This window comes from Maniola hyperantus, chromosome 7 (genome assembly GCF_902806685.2).
Source record: "Maniola hyperantus chromosome 7, iAphHyp1.2, whole genome shotgun sequence".
In the NCBI taxonomy this organism is placed as follows: Eukaryota; Metazoa; Arthropoda; class Insecta; order Lepidoptera; family Nymphalidae; genus Maniola; species Maniola hyperantus.
This window is the reverse complement of record NC_048542.1, coordinates 8042549-8064206: the sequence shown is the minus strand read 5'-3', so window position 1 is coordinate 8064206 and position 21658 is coordinate 8042549. Positions and strand designations below refer to the sequence as shown.

Below are 21658 nucleotides of genomic sequence, written 5' to 3'. Positions count from 1 at the left end.
GTGATTGACTTTGTAAGGATTTTTATTTATATTAAGGTACTAGCTGCCCTGGCGAACTTCGTTCCGCCTAGCAGTCAATTTAAATTTTTAAATTTTTCTCTCCGTAAGAACCAATAATCTCTGTTTAGAGATAAGCATTTCCAATGTAACTTAATTTATTATTACTTTGTAACTACAATTTTGGTACATGAATAATAAAAATAAATAAATAAACCATCCTCGTACTTCAAGGAATATTATAAAAAAAGAAGGAATTCGGTTCAGCTGTTCTCGAGATTTGCGATTAGCAACACATTCAGCGATTCATTTTTATATATAGAGATAGATTTCTTTTATAAATGTAGAAAACTGGGTTTGAAATAACATGTATCTGTGTCTTATTCACGAATACCAGAACCTATGTAACTGTATCAAAACGACCAAACGTGTAGGTATCTCTCAAAAAGCTTTTATTGCAAGCGATATCCTAACATTTGGTCCAATTCAATATTACAAAAGTACGAAATAGAAAAGGAGCATACAAATCGCAAAGGACATACCTTACCTTTCTATGTTATATAATATATACTAAGTAGTCTTTGGATCATACCTAATCTTTCGCATTAATATAACATTTACACACACATACACACACACACACACACACACACACTCAGGATCATCGTTCCCATCTGTTATTGTTTGTGTAATTATGTGTGAAAAATAAAGATCATTATTTATTTATTTATTTTCTGTAGTGTGATGATCCATATTAATATTATAAATCTAAAGTGTGTCTGTCAAAATGTCTGTTACTATATCTAACGGCCCATCCGTTTGAAATCAATTTTGAATAAATTTGGCACAGAGATAGTTTCCATCCCAGAGATACAGGCTACTTCTTATCCCGAAAATCATAAATTTCCCTCAAAATTTTCAAAACCCTAAATCCACGCGGACGAAGTCACACAAATTTTGATAGATAAGTATAATATTTTGTATGGTATACACACGTATACTTTTTGCAAAAATAATTTCATTATCTTGATGTGTTTGTTGTTCATCGTTTTTAAGGAATTACTCATACTTTTAATAACATTTAAAAGGTTTTCCTACAATATTAGACACTTACCTGATTCTCACGTTTGAAATCTCACAGGTGTACATTTCAAGGAAATTGTATTTATTGAACATTACAAAACTGGTCTCGAACTCGATTTAACTTTTTCCATTACGTCCGATGTACAGTACTTTAATTTCTGAGATGTTTGAAGTTTGAGTTGTGACAGGTTAAAGCTCATTTCACTACGGGATATTATAGTCCGGTCAAAAAAGACATTCAAGGTTACAATAATACCTACTTAAAATCTATCCAGAGTGTAAATGTTCAGAGTTTTGATAATTCTGCTGATATATAAAAGTGTGATGTCTAGTCAGTGTAGTGAAAGAGCTAAGCAATGGATGGTATAGTCCGTACAAAATGACTCCTCATGCGCCATTTTAACTCTATGGGTCAACTGGCATGTCAAAAATACGGTTCACCTTTAAAATAGGGACAAAAATCGTACTTTTGACATGAAGTTTGACACAAACAGTTATAATTATATATAAATTAAATGTAAAGGATTTTTCTAAACCATCGAGTTACTCATTCTAGCAAAATAAAGAAGTTTAGAAGTTATAATTACACAAACGTAGATTGTGATTTATTTTGCAAATCCTACTTAATAACAGATACTATAAAATAAAGTCGCAAACTCCGATTGTTTGTGTTGTATTATTCTCGTAGTAGTCTCGTAGCAGTGCTACGCTGCTACTACGGCTTCACTAAGTTTACCTACCTACACAGATTTTGCCATAATACCACATATTACTTATATTGGTTATTTTAATTTGCATGGCAATGAACTTCTTGAAGAACCTATAGCTTTAAAAAATCTAACCTAAAATTTCTACCAATTTTGTAAATATTAAATAATTTTAAATAAAAAGTTCCCGTTTTGATTTGGACTAAAAAAATGTTTACTGTTTGGCAGCTGTGGCGCCATCTAACATGGAAATTTCGCACTTGAATTTACCACACCTACAGCAGCGCCGCCAACTTGCACAGAAAACTCGGAAAACTTTACATGATGTTACTAGTGCCATCTGTCAGTACACAGCTGAATCTTGTTTCAGCCTTTTCGTGTTCAGGTTCTCCCAGAACTAGCCTGTATTTATATGAAAATTTTAGAACCAAATATTTTTGTGTTATTTTATATCTCTAACAGATGGAGCTTGAATGAAACAAATGAGCAGTATAAATTATCATCATGGAATTACGAATTACCTTTATAGCCCTTAATCTAAGTAAATAAATCTAAATGTATAAAAGGAAAAGATGATTGACTGACTGAATGACTTACTGACTGGCTGATTGACTGACTAATCTATCGACGTACAGCTCAAACTACTGGACGGATCGGGTTGAAATTTGGCATGCAGATAGCTATTATGACGTAAACATCCGCTAAGAACGAATTATTGAATATTCAACCCGTAAAGGGATGAAATAGGGGTTTGAAATTTGTATAGTCCACGCGGACGAAGTCGAGGGCATAAGATAGTTAAGTAGGTATAATATAATTTTGTTTTTCAAATTTATTGCTTAGATTTTTCTGAATTTAGATAATTTAACTATTTTTCACCCGTAAATGTGATTGAAAAATGTAACTCGTGCAATTCGTTAAAACTGCTAAGTTAAATTATTGCTAACGTCAGTTGCAGTGGCAAAGACCAAAGTAAACTAATTTGTCATTGTAATTAGAGTTGCAAATTTTTCAGACGTCGAAATGTTATCTCGCTTTTATTTTTCTTTCGCAATCTGACCTTTTAGTTACGAAAAATTTCTACCAAAGCTTAAGACATTTTATATAAAGGCAATAAAAAGTTATCGAATTACTTAATTAAATTAAACTCGGGGTCACCCGAGGCTTCAACAACGCCTACGTTCAGTAGAGTGACATTTCTATTTCTATATCCAAGCTTTTGCATCAACTTAATCTTCGTAGCAGTTCAAATACAGTTCTTGCAATTCACGGAGACGAGGAACTTTACATGTGGTTACGTCGTTAACATGGGCATTGCGTAAGTGTGCGTACATGTCGGACCAATCAGTCGCGTGCAAGCGCTCGCAAACGCACAAACCTAGTGTACCTTACTTATACTGATACGACTTAAACACAAGCATGAGCTACTCGCCTTCGTGAAATGCATAAACTCCAGATAAACTAAAAGATTTTTAAATAAAATCCCAATAATTTCATACCTAATTTATTTATTTTAATACACATGTAGGTACTTATCTATGTAATAACCAGTTAGACATACTATAGTACGCGACAGGTGGAGATGACAATCGGTAAGGGAACACCCCGCACACCCTCACAGTTCCCGCGCTAACTCGGTGCGTCCGAGTGCGGGTGACGAGCGGGTGTGCGGGGCGTACCCCCGCTTCATACCCCGATTGCTATCTCGAGCTGTCGTGGACTATACCCACGTCTACACTAATATTTTAAACAGGTAAAGTTTTTATGTTTGGGTGTATGGGGTACTCTCTGAAACTAATGATCCGATTCTGAAAACTGTTTCACTGATAGATAGCTATATTTTGTATACAATATTTCATATTTATTATAGGTATATCACATGTGACAAGATGTTAGAAATAGCACCATTATGTGGCCGCTGTTCAAAGACCTCGTCTCGCACGAAACGTTTTTCAGCCTCGTTTCCGATACGAACGGTTAAGGCGTGGAACACCCTTCCGGCGTTCATGTTTCCCGTCACTTTGAACTTCGATACCTTTAAATCACGATTGAATGGGCATCTTCAAGGCAAGCGAAATGCCACCTGAACCACATATATGCTTTCTATCTGGGATGATTGTAGTCAAAGATATACAATATTATAATATTAAATTATATATTGTATATCTTTGACCATATTTAAATATAGACGGCCGATTTATACGTAGATAATAATTATTATAACTATACTTTCTACCTAACTACTTGCCTAATCTCTATATGCGCCTTATCGATAAACGTCGTCACAATATCGTTGTAGGACGTTAATCACGTGACGACGACGACGGGCGGCACGATTATTATGATACAACGCATTGACATAAAATTAGATACAACGAGCAGATACTAGGTAGTTAATTGGTAGATAACTACTATAATAAAATAATACAATTCATGCCTTACAACCCTGCCTACCTTTTACCTGTGTAGATAATTTCTGATTGATCTTCATTTTTTAAATTTTCAAATTAAGTAAATACGCGCGACAAGTTTTTATAACTGACGTTAGAAGTTGATAGTAAAAGTTTTAAAGGAAAACTTCATTTTATTCTTTTTAGAAAATTTAAATAAAAGCTTGTTTTTAAAAAGTTTTTTTATTTTTAATTTATTCATAAGTTTCACATACATAGAGCTTATTAATTGAGTAAGCGAATCATCACGTTCGAATGGAATGGCGAAATTGCCAAATAAGGTCTAAATCAGGTATCTACCTAAAAGTGGATTATCGAAATTCACTGGGAGTGCGTAATTTGGTTGGAGCTGGCGTCACGTCAGCCGTCCGACCAACGAGTATGATTGTCACATGCATAGAGTTATCAGCTTAGCTTAGTGGTCACATGGGACATAAGAGCGTAACGATTTTAGTACAGATAGCAACAAAGCAAATAAATGAAATATATAATTCACATTGTTTAAGATTTTCACCGCCCAATGTAAACTATTAACCTCAGTCCAAACCATCAACTTATTAGATTTTTGAGGCACTTATATGTATAAAATATTATTATAATTGAAAGTACTGTAACCGCAACGAAGATATACTTAATATTTAAAAGGTAAAGTGTAAATTTAACCGACTCGCACTTGACCAATTTTTTTTAACATTTGAAAATAAAATGATTTATTACAGGTAGACCGTACAATCCAAAAATCACGTAATGCCCGCTATTCTCCCTCGGATTCAATGTAGGCTTGAGAGCTGTCAATACGTCAACTGACCTGCGTACCACGTCACGTAGTATATTATACGAGAGTAAATTGTTATTTGAGTACCGATAGTAAAAATCGTTAATTGTAGAGAGAGCCAGCGCGTGCCAGACCTTCGTTATTTTATAAAAGCTGACAGTTTCTCTGCGTATTGTCCCTAACATGGGGAGGAACGATCTGCCACTATGAAGTTTGGATCATGATGGTTTTGGCAGATAACAGATAACAAAGACGTAGGTATATAAAATCTTACATCATAAAGAAGGAATTTTGTTATATTTTCTTCGCTATAGTATTAGAAATCACATTAGGTATTGCCTTGACACCCTTAAACTTTAGTAAATTGTTAAACTTTAAGGGTGTCTGTCAGGGGGATAACACGATACTATGTGTCTGGCAATGCATTTTCTAATACTATTCTGAAGAAAATATAAAAAAATTGGATTTTCGTAAGATTTTTGGGGGCAATACGCAGGGAAACTTTCAGCTTTTATAAAATAACGAAGGTCTGGCACGCGCTGGCTCTTAGTCCATTGAGCAAATTCGCTTTAAATGTTAATAATTTTACTAATGTTATAAATGTGAAAGTTTGGATATTTGTTACTCCTTCACGCCACAATAACAGAACGGATTCGTCTGAAATTAGGTTTTTTTTTAAATTTCTTTATTTCAACCAAATAATAATTGTACATTTTTCCGCTTGAGATCCAGAAACTCTCTTGAGTTTATATAGATGCAAGCACGTTCCCCTTATAATAGTGTACTAAGCTAGAGATAGTTTATGTACCTAACGCTAAATTAACGACATTTTAAACTTTTTATCCCGAAAAACAAGCCCACAAAAAAAACATACTTATCAAATTTTAGAAATTTCGTATCCTACTGATATAAAATAAATAAACGTAGGTTCTATGAATATATACTAATAGAACCAATCTGAGTACAACGATACTTTATGTAGGTACTAGATGATGCCCGCGACTTCGTCCGCGTGGATTTAAGTTTTTGAAAATCCCGTGAGAACTCTTTAATTTTCCGGGATAAAAAGTAGCCTATGTCCTTCCCCGGAATACAAACTATCTCTGTACTAAATTTCGTCAAAATCGGTTGAACGGTTGAGCCGTGAAAAGCTAGCAGACAGACAGACAGACACACTTTCGCATTTATAATATAAATATGGATGGATGATAGGCTTATTACAGCAGTTAAGTAAATTATTGCCTCCTACACAAAATATTTTAGTCAATTTTCTGTCATATCGGCAATAAAAAGCCTTTCTTTCATTATTAGTCAATTCACGCTATAATATTATCATCTATCGCTATTCAAACATATTGAAAAGACCTGATCTCATATCCACGGCTCTTTCAATACTTCCTGCTATTAATATACATAATTGAATCGTTTTGCTAATCTATAGGTATAAAAAAGACAAATTATTGATACTTATACCGTTTTAATGAGACTGCGATGTTGAATCCCTTTACACGAGTAAAGAGATTCAACATCGCGCGTCGCTGTCACCCAGTTCTCCTCGGTGCCCGCACCCTACTTCACGAACCATCTCAGATAAACCCATCTTTAACTGACATATCAACGTACATTGTGTCTTCAAATTTGAGATTTTGCTTGTAACTCGCTATGACATAGACTCACATTAATAAAGGATTTGGATGATCCTGACGGAATCTTAAAGGTAAATCCACCTAAATCCATTTGCGGGATCCATCCGTACATTTCCAAATTGCGGGAAAAGTTAGGAAGTATTATTACATTTTTTTAAATTTCCAATTGGTTATGTTATTACGATTTGCGAGGGTCAGTCAAAGTAGGCTCACGACATACGCTCTAAAATTATTGCAATAGTTTGAAATTATAGAATACTAGCTGACCCGCCCCGGCTTCGCTCGGGTGGAGTATTTCGGACTGGGAGTGTCATCGTCATTTTTATGTGACCATCACGAAAACATTTTTTGTTGATTTAAAAAAAAAATTGCAAATCGGTCCAGAAACCTCGAAAAAATCGATGTAGAAAAAAGAACCACCTCCTTTTTGACAGTCGGTTAAAAACCGATGACCTTGAAATATTTACGGAACAATCTTTAAAATATCCCCTTTCTAACAAAAAAAGAATGAATGAAATCGGACTACGCGTTAATGAATTACAACTCAGTATACATTTTAACTTTCATCCCCTCTCCTACGGAAACCATGCTGAATTTCGGGATAAAAAGTATCCTATATTCTTCCTCATAGTATGACCTCAAATCGTACCAAGTTTCTTTGGAATCCATTCTGTAGTTTCAGCGCGATGCGCGGCCGTGATACAGACAGACAGACAGACAGACAGACAGACAGACAGACAGACAGATAGACAGACAGACAGACAGACAAAAATGAAAAAAATTACAGTTTTGGGTTCAGTATCGATTATAGAGTGCCCTCGAAAAAAAAAATTTCAAAATATCTTCAATGTACAGAATTTGACCTGTTACAGTTTTATTATAAGTATTGATGGGCCTACATTGAAATTGGCGGAACGCATTTGGATGAAATTTGGAATGGAGGTAGATTTTACCCTGTTTTAACACATAGGCTACTTTTTATCCCGGAAAATCAAAGAGTTCCCGATTTTGATCCGGATTTTGAAAAACCAAATTGCACGCGGACGAAGTCGCGGGCATCAGCTATAGTGGTGGAATAAAGAAACTTACACACAAACATGACTCAGCTACGTGCTACACTCCTTGTTTTGGATAGTCGTGTATTAATTGCATTGTAAATGTGTTTCAGCATTAGTCCCCTAAAATCAAAAGCAATCAATAGACCCAAGTCCCAAACATATTAACTAAGTAGTTGTAAATTGCTTCTAGTTCGAATGGAAACTAATTTCTCCCAACAATCCCAAGTTATTCGAAGGCTGATCCGCTGAGACGTTGCAGGATCCAAAGCTATTGTTCCGATTAGCATATTCTGACTTTTGCTGACGAGCTCATTCTAGACACAGCCGACTGCTGTTAATTAAACTGGAAGATTTAACGAGCTCTCTAACGCAGCAGTGTTTGAAAATAAGGCCTTCATTATGTATGTATGTCTTGATCGTGATTCCCAAAAGAATTGTAAGCGTATTGGGACATCCGCATACTTAAGATCCAAACTTTCTGGATAGCGACTAAGAAAATTCAATTAGAGATAATAATTCAATAGTTCAATAAAGATCGCCCATTGGATTTAAAAAGCGAGGATGCGCAAGAAGCTGCGAGGATCATCTATTTAGTATACCTTCATAAAGATAGCTTGCATTCCGGGAAAAGACATATAAGACTACTTTTTATCCCGAAAAGTCAAACATATCCCACGGATTTTAAAAGAACAAAACTTCGCGGACGATTTACGGGTATCATCTAGTACGTCGTAATTTAATTAGCTAAAGTCACAATCATCAACAAGTTCTCCTCAAAATCCGGTAAAATGTAACCATCATTATCTGTAATACGGTACAATTTCTGGTAAAACCCGAAACTAAAACGCTCTTGAAGAAAAGAGCGCTGTTATCCCAACTAATAATACCGACAAACCTGAACGCTGAAAACAATTCTTGCGTTCCTTTTCATAGATAGGAATATAATTCAGGATTTTCAACCACTATAGGGCGTCTCCCGGGGGTGTTGATGCCGTCAGTCTGTCGCCGACCGCCGACCGGGATGGACGTGTCCTCAATACGTTAACAATTTACGGGATATCGTATACACGCCATATGGAATCGTATATTTAAAAACAATGTAGCTTGAGTAGTTTATTCAAAATAAAAGATATGGTTGATTTGGATAGATCGTTGTGAAATAAGTGGCTTGTTTGAATATGGTGGATGATTTAGAGAGTGTTAATAGAGCCTGAAAATAGGAGAGGGGGGCGTCTTTTGGTCGTCGATCTATTGTTGTTTTGTAGTTATTCCAGAACATTAATATTCAAGCACTTTGTATTTGTTTCAATTTAGAGAATTCAAATAGAATAGGGAGATCGCCTGTCAGTTTCAGATGATACTTAAATTCATAAGTAGGTACACAGAAATCATCGTTGTAAGTCTATTGCAAATAATTGATTGAAAAATCTCTAGGGGCTAAATATAAACAATGAAATTTAATAAGGTTAAACTAAAATTGTATAAGGAAAAAGGTTAAGGTGAATATTCAATCTATTAAAACAACAAATAAATTAATGATCCACATAACATTCGTGCATTGCATTGTATTGTTAGTATTGTTAGTAACGTTCGCAAAAATCTGTAGCTACCCAAATCATCTAAAACGAAATCAAGAAAATGTTTACCGAACACAAACCTAATCATAAATATTCTGTAAATGCTATCTCACTTCAGTTTTAATGGATTTACTAAATTTTCTAAACATGTTTGATTATAAACAGTTTTGTTTCCAATTTTTTAGACCTGAATTATCTTTTTAACATCTGACGATTGTAAACGTCAGATTTGTTTATGCATTGGGTAGGCAATCAATGTGCTGAAATTAAAATGTTTTTCGCGCAGAGAAAATACAAAATTTTAGTCTCCATTGTTAGATCTTTGCTCTTAAAGACCATTGTACGTGGTAAAATCGTATTTTGTAGTGATTTTATACTTTTTACAGTGCTTAACACATTTTTAAATATTTAAAATTTACATTAAATGAACATAAAAGCCATATTTCATGTTTTAACTTCATAATCATAATGATGATAGTCAAACATAAAAGATGGCCTCGGTCTATAATAATGTAATCAAATAAGTGCAATAGCAGGATTAATTGTTGTATTTTTAGCAGATTAACAACAATGCAGACGAGGCAGCACGTTAACCCTTTAAAAAATACGCTAAAGTATTAGAGACTAGAGGCCAGAGCTTAGAGACTAGAATAACATATTGTAATGTCATTCCAATTTAAAGTAGTGTTAATAATTCTCAACAATATAACAAATGAAGAACAATATAAGACTATGCAGGACCCTGTCAAACTCATTTAAGAAGACAAACAAGAGCGGGTGATATTCGAAATGGCATCGTCGAACGGGAAAGAAAGCACCAAAATGACAACTTCTATAGACAGTTTAAAGTTATCGAGCAAAAATACGTCGAAACATGCTTCGTCAGAATCCGTGCTTTCGAAGAAAGATAAAGAATGTTTGCAAATGCAGGAGTGCAAGAAGAAGCTATTGGCCATGGAGCCACAGATTATAATAAGGGATGAGAATGTAGTGCTACGGTCTCCACCACAGAAGAAAATTGTAATGCCACCCCAGATAAATCCTGAGGTATGACTTTAATTATAAACATTAACATGCTACTTAATTTAAACATAATATTATTAAGTTTATTAAAATGTTATTCGTCAGCACCATTTACATATTCTAATTGTTTCTAACTGATCAGGGGTATGTTATTAATGCACCCTTTCCAAGTTAGCCCATTTTTTAAGACTGCATCATCACTTACCACCAGGTAAGAACGCAGTCAAGTTCCAACTGATATCATTCATGGCCCAAACATTTATTTGATTTCGAGGTACAAATAAAGCTTACATCCCAGGGACAGACATTGGCTACTTCTTGTCCCGGAAAATTAAAGAATTCCCACGAGATTAAAAAAAAAACCTAAATCCACCTGGACGAAGTCGCTGACATCGGACCTTTTGAGACTATTTGGTATAGAGAGCTTATATCCCAGAAAAACAAAGATTTCTAGCGGAATATTTGAAAAAAACCATCGAGTTCCGAGCACGACGGAGTCGCGGGCGTCATGTAGTGAATTATAATTTAAAAAAATTAAAATGATATTTGCTTTGATTTCACACAAATGACGCCTTTTAAAAGTGTTGATAAAGTCAAAAAGCATTATGGATGTGATACGCGTACCTATCAACTTAATAGACGCAACACACAAGGGGCATAGATAGTGGTTGTGATAGAGCCAGACGGGCGTGAAATCGATTTTGCTAACTGAAATACATCGCTATAGGCTATAGGGAATTTTCTTGCCTAACTATGGGCATTATGTATATTATCTCAAGCTTATTTCACACTACGAGATATAAATTATATTACAGTCCGGTCAAAATAGACATTCAAGGTTACAATAACTTGCATAGGAATAAAAATTGGTAAGAATGTTGGGAACACCAATATATACCTAAATTAATTGTGAAAGTCCCCATCAATTTATATTGATGTTCCCAACAATTGTACCAGTTTTTAGCCCTATGCGAATGATTATTATTATTGTAACATTGAATGTTTATTTTGACCGAATTATAATATAATTTATATCCGGTCGTGTAAAATGAGCTTTACTTTGTTTAAATATTGTTTGCAAGTTTTTTGAATTTTATATTTTTCATGGTTTTTTTTATATTAATTTTTTCACCTCACGGATATCTAATGAAAGATGATTTAATTAATTATTTACGTTTTTTTAAATATGAAGATACAAAGGTTCCAAATGCATCCTGGTCTGAGAAGAAGACCATATCAAAGTCATCCAGTTGTTACCAATCCATTAGATTAACTATTCATGATAGTAAAAGATCGTGCGTCAGTAGGTACGTGGCTTTACAACAGTGTCTTACTTAGTTATGGAAATGAGATTCGCTTAATTAGATTTACTTATTAAAAACTTTATTTTTATTACATTTTCTTATTATTTAGTTTGTTTTATAACGAACATTAGTGTCTGTTTTAGCCACGTAGGTATATATAACGTTTGTTAATTGTGTTAATGTATATTTCTTTTCTATAACAATACTTTTCAATTTTACAATTGGTTATAGTTTGTTTTAAAATAGCTGTGACACACATAAGCGGACAGATGGACAGATTGGATGAAGTACCTCTAAGGTTTCCCTGATTTACTCTGAAATCCTTAAAACTACATCTACAAAATTGCAATCAAAATAATTATTTAATTTTTTTAAAAATTCAATAGACGTAGTAGCAAGACTATGATTCTAAAAATCAATATCTAATGCAACATGAATGAGATTGCTTTAGCAATAAGGCCGCCTTTGCACCCTCTTGTATAGTTTCTTCTATAGCTTATATTATTTCTCTGTATGTATATATTTGTGTGTGCAATAAAGTATTCTAAATAAATAAATTAATTAAATAAACATCTACACTGACTTATGAAATATTTAATCTGCAGTCAAAGGCAAGTCTACAATTATTCAGTATTAATATAAACATAGATTAACCCAAATATAAAGTCTTATAGAAGATTTCACAAAGTCGCAATCCCATTAATATTAAAACTACAAGCCTCTTTAGCAAAGATCCTCGTCTTTCAAACTCCATTATGGCTGGATTCTATTTAGCAAAGCTTATCGTCAAATTTTATTACATTTAACAGCCTGGTATACGAGGCCTGGTACAAGAGATTTCTCGATAGAATGATAAAGACACAATAATACCTACTCGCAGCCTACGGACTTTGCTTGGAAAAAGAATCGATATTAATACAAGTAGCAAACTGAACGCCTAATGCGTCCGTGTTTCCTGCCACGCACCTATAACCTAAGTAAATACCTTCAAAATAAGAGTGAATAGGCATCTTCTAGACAAACGCGCTCCAACCTAGACCTCATCATTGCTTTTCGAAGCATGATTGTCGTCAAGCGCAAGGCTATCATGCAATAAAGAAAACTTTACTAAGTATGTAGGAAAAACAAGATAGGCAGGGTGTTCATTGACTAGTTTTACCTAAGCAATTGTATATTTACCCGACTGCGGCGAAGCCCGAAAGGAGGGTTATATGTTTGACCTATATGTATGTCCGTTCCTAAGTTCGCTCGTAACTACTCAACGGCTCAACCGGTTTTGATAAACGATAATCAGAATGATAGATTCGTCTTGATGACGCAAGTGTCATAGGGTACAATAACATTCTTAAAAATTAAAATGGCGTATTTTATGCGCTTAAATGTGCGGTCTGAAAAAGATGCAGTGCAAACCGCAGCTACGAGTACTCGTGGCAGGCGACCCCGCTCTTCCATAAAATCTTATACAATAATAATTGAAATAAGTAGTTCCTTCATAAATCATATATTTACAAAAATTCATCGGTGACATCTGTCCAACTATCTGTGTGCCATCATCAATATATCCGGACGCTAGTGTGAGCGCATGCACTCGCTACACTGCTCATCACTGAGTCTTACTTGTTTCAGCAGCGGAAGCGGCTCATTTTAAACAGCTTGGGCTTACATCGGGTATCTAAACTTAAGCATTTGGGCATTACACGACTGCTAGAGCAACGAAATGCTCAGGCACCCAAGTTCCCAATATTAAAAAAGAAAATAATACTTTCTTGGAAAGAAATTAGGATGGAAAATAAAAACCGGGGATCGTCTAAGTACTCGGTATAACGCAAAGTTCCACTAGTAAGAAAAAAAATATTTCATGAAATGGACGAAAAGTTAAAGCAGCGTGGGTATCATTTACAATAGCTAACTATGTTGTTACAAGCGAGGTCTTTCATAGCCTATTATATTTTCCCTATTCATGGAGCATTAGCGAATTTGATATTGCCAGGCGATTGACGTCATCGCATGTAAACAAGTACATCCACCCTTCATCACCCTATTTGTCTGTCTGCCAACGAAGCGAGATTTGTTTTTATTCTCTGTTATAAAGTTCTCATCATATTTCATATATCGTGCTTGTTCACGCTAACTCGCTCTCGCAAAATATCAAAGCTCCATTATTGTTCAATTATCAAATCCATCAGACCTAGCAAATCAGCTCAAGCACGATCAATGCGACAACACTTTCTCGCAACAAAAACAAAGCTACACAATAGATGAATTTTTGAATTTCAAAGAATATGTTAATATGAAATGGTTTTGCATGCCTGATTATGTAAGGTGAAACATTTCTACTGGAAGATGTAATAACATCTCATTGTAAAATATTATGTTTCTGCAAATTAAGAATCTTGAATCTTGACTCCGCAACCGGTGCCAAGCCGCAAGACAGGCGTTTCGCACTGATAGTGTTGGGGTTCCGCACACTATACTACACTAACAACAGTTTTCAATATTATTTATGAAAAGTCTTAAGCTTAGTCCCAGTAAGATTAACTAAGTGTATTATATAAGGTGTTTTCCTCTGACTTCAGTATCGTGCAAAAATCTAGCGGATATTGTGAACGCGAAACCGCCCAGTCAGTACAGGTGACTTGTAGGTTCCTTAAAACGCCTAAAGAATGTTTTATATTTGGAAATAGCTTACCGGTCACGTCTCATCACCATGCCTGTTTAGAGTAATTTAGAAGAACCGCAAATAAATTATATTAATTAATTATTATTATAATTTGTATATTTAATTTAATATGTATAACGCGAACTCGCCATCCTCACATAAACGTATACAGTTTCCAGAGGATGGCGCTCTTTGTATTTTAATGTACTTAACTGAATATTCTGTGAACAATAAATTAAAAAAAAACATGAGGAACATGTTGAGGAACAACACAACAACAACAACCATAGAAACAAAAATTACTCCTAATTACAATCCGTATAATATACTCTATACAAAAAAAAATTATGTACCTACATGTAAATATGACAGACGTGGGACTACAGAGTTTAAATTAGTTTGTGCCTTGCACGCATTATACGCAAAACACCAGGATAGAAGTGGTTAATTACAAATTATTGATATCTTAAGCTCCTTATTTTATGCTTTGCCTACATTATACGCAAATCCCAAGGATAGAAGTGGTTAATTACAAATTGATATCTTAAGCTCCTTAGTTTTAATGCAATGCTGCTTGAACTTAAAGCAGATCTGAAAGTTTAAACTTCGCCTTTGTGCTGAAGAGAATGCGCTACTTATTGCTTGGTATCAGCACTTATAAAATCTCTAGGCTAAAATAGCCGACACGATTCACTGAATGAGGACATGTTCATTTTTGCAACGGTATGTTTAAAATGAAATAGCTAGTTTATGGGATTGTCATTGTTAAAGATCAATCTCTCTAAAGATTTAGGGCTAAATATTGAAATGTATGTAGTACGTAATGTATGAAGACTAAAGTTTTTGACATTATGTTAAGTATAATATGGATAAAATAAAAAATCTGATACACTGAAAAGAGTCATTCGTTTGTTTGGATTTTGGCGTTATACGAAAAACTTTCAAAAAACAAACTTAAGGTGACGCAGGACGCTCGACCGAAATTGGCAGCGCACGTGGGTAACGTGTTTGCTTTTCACTTGACATTGTATGAGAAAGTTGAGAGGCACGATGATTATCACTGAAATCAAACGCGCGAAAAAGGTTTAGGAAAAGTATTTTTGAGAAAAAACTACTGAATTTATGTTTGCAAAGTAAAGTTATTTCAACTAATGAATAAATAAACTACGTCTAATGATAAATTGTTTTACAATTTTCATATCCCTAATCTTATTTATTTACGCCCAAAGTTGTCATAAATTTAGTGTTAAAATAGGAATCTTTTGAGGCTCGTAACTTTTAAATCAATATTTTTTTCAATGTTTTAGATATCATTGAACCTAGATAACGACGAGATAAATCAATATAATTCTTAGTTTTGTGCGTACAATATCGAATATTGTTGTATTTTCCCTCCTACGTTTGTATGGAGAAAGCACCGAACTGAGTCCCCTTAAGTCACAATAATACGAATATTTAAGTTTTTTTTAGCCTTATTTATTTGTTAATACTAAAAAAGAAAAATATATAGGTGAAGCATTTACAACATAACATTACCAGCGCACCTATTTAAATAAAGTCCTGCCGACGATGCTTTAAAATTGGGCGAGAATTTTGTAAAACATTTGCATCACATCAAGATTTTGGATCCAAAATTAATATTTTAAAACACGCACTGAATTGAGAACCTTTTAAAAGTCGGTTAAAAACGACCAATATTTATTAATATGTTTTCTTTTGCATTTTACCGTTTGAGTCACCTCACTCTGTGATAAAGGACTAATAGATCTCCTCAAGTACCATAAAATACAAAATCCTCTTTAAGCAACTTGAAGATCCGTAATCGATAATGACGGAGAAAAAAGCCGAAACTTTCGGATGTTTTCTATTTCCGGACCGCGTTATTTATTAGCAAAGTTTGATGTCCTTTTTATTGTTCTTTCTTTTGAATTATTCCTTTATATCGGCATAATAATAAAATGTTGACGAAAAAGTATTATAAGAAACTTGAAAACATTTTTATGAGTAGGCATATTTTGAGGGCACACTTTTGAACATTAAAATCCATACTAATATTATAAATGCGAAAGTGTGTCTGTCTGTCTGCTAGCTTTTCGCAGCTCAACAGATACAGAGTTTGCTTGCCTACATCCCGGGCAATGACATAGGCTACTTTTTATCACGGAAAATAATAAAACAAAATACTTTTCATTAGTTTTACAATAAGTAGATATTAATTTTTTTCAGAGACGTTCTACAAGTAGGTATAATCTCTGAACAAAAATAAAACTTTTGATCTTTCATTTCACTCAAACCTTTTAGTCGTGGTCTTTATAATCCTTATGGAAGTAGTACTGGGGTGTAAGTAGCTCACATTCAGAATTAGCATACAAAGGCAATTTCACCTGTGGGTACGGGTACGCGGTGCACCCTAATTAGCAAATGAAGCTCTAGTAACACTCGGATTGTATTTCCAAGTTACTCTACACAGCAATCTTGGTATTTCTATGAGTGCAAGTGATGATTAAATTATTTATCATTTAGGTTTTTAAACGTGGGAACTCTTTGATTTTCCGGGATAAAAAGTATGTCACTCTCCAGTTCTTAAACTATACCCATACAAAAATCACGTCGATACGTTGCTCAGTTGCGTCGTGATTGAAGGACTAACCAATAAACCAATAAATCAACAAACCAACAAACCAACAAACAAACACACTTTCGCATTTATAATAGGGGCAGTGATGTAAGATTTCACATGATAAAAATGATTCCGACACATTGAGAACCTCCTGTTTTTTTAAAGCCGGTTAAAAATGTTAAGATTAATGATTACTTATAGTCTGTACTATTATGTAGGTATTCTGTGTTACAGTTTAAGTGGTGATAGCATAGTGGCTAAAACGTCAGACGCCTGGGTCTGGGATTCAATCCCGGGCACGCATCTGTTACTTTTCGGAGTTATGTGCGTTTTAAACAATTCAGTATCACGTGCTTTAACGGTAAAGGAAAACATCCTGAGGAAACCTGCACGCCTGAGAGTTCTTCAAAATAATCAAGTGTTCATCTGCACTTGGCTAGCGTCGTAGACTATGGCTACACCCTTCTCATTTCGAAGGGGAGACCCGTTCTCAGTAGTGTGTCAGCGATGGGTTGATGATCATAATACAGTCAGAGTGAACTAGAGTGAGGAAACTCTCGGTTTGTACCTGAATGGACGATATGACAAATGTTAGGCTATTTTGACGTAACATCATAGAAAAATTTGACTACATTAGAGTTACCTGCATCAAATGTAAGTACTAACATGTGACACCTGCTATTGACGTCGATCCCTCGACGATTTGTTAGAAGTTCCCTAACTGTCGTGAACTGTGATACAGTTTACACTTTTAAAAACCGCTCTAATTACATTACGTGATTCTGTCAGGAATCCGCGAAAAACCTTCGAACCGCAAATGTTGATGGTTTCTCTTTCTTTACAGCTTCACGCTTATTATTTTTTCCTACAAGCACAACCTAATTGTTATTTATGTTTACAGTGACCTAAACTTGGCTGGTGTAATTGAGTCTTTATCGTTAACTGAAGAGAACGTGAGGTGCAAACGGATGTTCTTTTGCTAATGGACTAAGCGCCCGCTAAAGCCAGACCTTCTTTATTTCATAAAAGCTGAAAGTTTTTCTGCGCATTGTGCTCAACACAGGGAGATATGATCAGCGAATATGAAGTTTGGATCATGGTGGCTTTGGGAGATAACAAAGGTTGAAAAAATCTTCCGTTAAAGTATAAAGTCTAATATTTTTATATTTTCTTCGGAATAGTATTAGAAATCACTCATGGATTGATAGACACCTTTAAACTTAAAATTTAAGGGCGTCTGGCAAGTGGTTGCCACGACACTAAGTGTCTTGCAATTTTTTGACGTAAACTAATACTATTCCAAAGAAAGTATAAAAAATTAAATACTTTGTAAGATTTTATAGCCAAAAGCCACCATGATCCAAACTTCATAGTCGCTGATCGTTCCCTGTGTTGGGGCCAATACGCAGAGAAACTTTCAGCGTTTATAAAATAACAAAGGTCTGGCTCTCGCGGGCTCTCTTTCTATAATATTTCTTGCTTAGTTATAAAGCCATATTTACTTGCTCTATTTTCTCGGCGGGCGCGGGAAAGAAACCAGCTGAGATGGCTTACCTTTTTGCGTGTGTTGCTTACTTATGATTTCCTTTGTTGGCTATTGGTGTTTTCGATTCTATAAAAAGTATGATAGCTTTATCTATACTAATATTATAAAGAGGTAATGTCGTTAAGTTTGTTTGTAGGGGGTAATCTTTGGAACTACTGAACCGATTTTAAAAACTCTTTCACCAGTAGATAGCTACATTATTCCTGAGTGACATAGGCTATACAGGATCTTTAAAAACCTAAATCCACGCGGGCGAAGCCGCGGGGATAAGCTAGTAGCTATATATAGCTTTCATACTTAATTCAGTAAAAAGTGTGTTAGCTATTAAGTTATTTTATTTTTTATTATTATTATTTAATTACTTAAAACGCACATAACTCCGAAGAGTGAGAGGCGCGTGCCCGGGATCGAACCCTGACCTCCGATTAGAAAATGGAGGTCCTAACCACTAGGCTATCACAGCTATATCTTCTTTTACTAACAATCAATTTTAAAACAGACTGCATATTTGAATAAAATAAAAGAACATCCAACAAAGAACAAATTTTCAAGAACCTTTCAAAGAATTACTAACAACTGTAAAACGTTATAGTTTCGCACTACACGAAAATCTTTTAACTGGGAAACTAAAAACCTAAGTAAGTCAAATAGTTGTAAGCTGACATAGGGTTTGAAACCCGACAACCACCTCATTAGAAGTTTGTTGATTGCTACCAACATTTCAATCTTTGTATGCAAAAGTTTAGACATTCAATTCGGTCTAAATGACTTCTAAGTTCTAAGTACAGTTACTAACCTAACCATTAGCACACTCATAGCTCTCAAAGATTTTCTATACCAACATTTATTAGTATGAAATATGAATTCTTAAAAATGAATATCCAACGCGTTGCTTACTACGCTTATTCAATTGGGTACCTAAGTAGATAGGATCTTGGCCTTCCACCACTAGAACTCCTTCCTGTGCTATACTGCTTCACACCAATTGGGTCAAGTAGCAGTAGTAAGTAGTAGGGCTTGAAAGACTGATCACTTCGTCAAACCTGCGATACTTGGAGCGACGAACAGGATGTTTTCCTGTTGGGCGACCTAAGTATACTTGCTTCCTGCACAATCCTCTCTAGGTGTGCAAGCCAGCGGAGTGTCGCCGATATCACCTTCTGGGGTTTCCTAGGTGATGATTACGAAAATGGCATCCGTTTTATAATCCAAGATGGCGGGCAATTTTATACAAAAATACATAGATACGGGTGTAATTTTCTAGTTTTTCCGAGGTGCTGACTATGAAAATGAAATCTGTTGTCCCTCCAATTACCTTTATTAAGTTCGTTTATAAAGGTTTTCTACTTATCTCTTTTCCTCTAGCCATTTTCACATCTGGTTGGCCCCAGGATTTTCCGGAAAATTTTCCTTTCAACTATTAAAAGCTTTTTCTTCTCTTTTCTGTTAATGTCCAGGTTAGGTAATGTTAAATCGTAATCAGTATACTCAATCTTAATGCACGGACATTAAGATTGGGCTGATTACAGTTATTTGCGAGACTACCTCTGAGAAATATTGTCGATACTAAAAATATGAGTAGGTGCATTAAAGTGTTATAGGTACGAGTAGAACTATTAAAACTGGTCTCATATCTACGCATTTAACGACTCATAAATCTAAATTGATAAAAGCTCCTGTTATAAAAAGTGTTGTTAAGGTTTAAGTATTTTGATAAACCTATTTGTATACATAGTATTAAAATATATATTTCCTGATAATCTGGCCCTTTTTTATCAGTGACACGTTATGGAGGAAAGCACATAGCTATATCCGAAAGTTGGGTTCATAAACGTTATCAATATAGGTTAGTACATTTAGAAGCCGTATGTCAAACTTCCATTTCTGTTTTAATAAATTAGTCAGTCAGTAACAACATGCTTTTAAGCCCAGCATTAATGTTACATACAACAACACTAATTAAATAAATATCCCGGTTAGCAAACTTTGAATTGGAAGTTACTATAACCTTAAAGTTAGGACTACGAAGTTTGCCGACCAGCAATATTTAATTAGTGTTACTGTACAACATTGTTTCTACAACATACAAACAGAACAATAAAGAGGTTTTCGTCGTAATATTTTACGATCCGTCGTAAAGCGTAAAACAATGCAACTGTTATTATAAATAGAGTCGACTTTTACCTCATCATCATAGTTATCAACCGATAGGCGTCCACTGCTGGACATATGTCTCTTTGTAGGAACGTCCATAGCCACTATCTTGCGCCGGCTGTTATTATCAGCGGCTCCGTGCGACTCTTTTGATGTCCAAGGAACCATAAGTTTAATTTGCCATAATCCGCTGAAAGAGACTAATCTGTATGGTGCAACATGCAGCTATCAGCATGCAATATGCACCGCCTGCCTTCCCACTACTAAACATGCAGGAAAAGGCAGTCACTAAACAAGCAATACGCACTACCACCACGCAGCACCACACAAATCCCTCAAAACGCACTCGACGCACGTTTCGCCCCAACATGACACCGGAGCATCCTTAGGAGATTGTAGACAATGCGGTGCTTCGAGTATATGATATAGTATGATATTTTAGTAAAGTTAGATAGGTATTATGAGAGTGACTCTGATCTAGATATTTACCTATGTTTGAACACTCACTGGTTGAATATTAATTTTATAGATATTGATTTAGCAGATTGCAAAGTAGCGTAGGTAGAACCAGAGAGGTTTTGCTGGTTAAGTGACTGTAATGTAATGTACCTACTTATCCAATATGTTATGAAGAGAAGCAAGAATTTTTCTTAGAACCCGATTTTACTATCTACTTGATAAATAGAGATACCTACTCTCATTTTATTTGTTTATGTATATTTATTTGTCGTAAACACCATGTTGGTTTTGTCAAGGCGTCATATTATTTTAGTCTTGACACGCGAAACACGACAGATCACAGAAGTAAAATATTATCTTTCTTTCAATGATTAATAGCTTGAGAGATGCTATGTACGAGATAACCATACTAATTACTTACATCATAACCCTTACGTGGTCGAGCAACATATTCTTTTGTTTAGAGATTTAGTCGGTTTATTAGTCCACCAAAACTTTCTGGATTCATTTCATATACCATAACCATCATAATAAAGCTTCAACTAAAAACAAACAAAAGATAACACTGTGTTGGAAACAAAGGTTTATTTTGTAGTACCA

General features: G+C 34.8%; 1 protein-coding gene across 14 annotated transcripts in view; it reads left to right on the top strand.

Annotated features, from left to right (window-relative positions):
- The window catches only part of LOC117983993 (inactive dipeptidyl peptidase 10), a 279553-nt gene that overhangs the window by 175736 nt on the left and 82159 nt on the right, over positions 1-21658 (top strand). Inside the window, exons 1-2 of one of the 14 annotated variants that reach the window (XM_069499611.1) lie at positions 8722-8815; positions 9854-10340. The exons of 5 other annotated variants lie outside the window; for them this stretch is intronic. In XM_069499611.1, coding sequence (XP_069355712.1) covers positions 10083-10340 — 258 coding nt within the window. In that variant the 5' untranslated portion in view covers positions 8722-8815; positions 9854-10082. Of the gene's footprint in view, positions 1-8721; positions 9216-9850; positions 10341-21658 lie in introns of those variants that run through there. 8 more of the 14 variants (XM_069499610.1, XM_069499609.1, XM_069499607.1 and 5 more) reach the window with 8 other exon arrangements.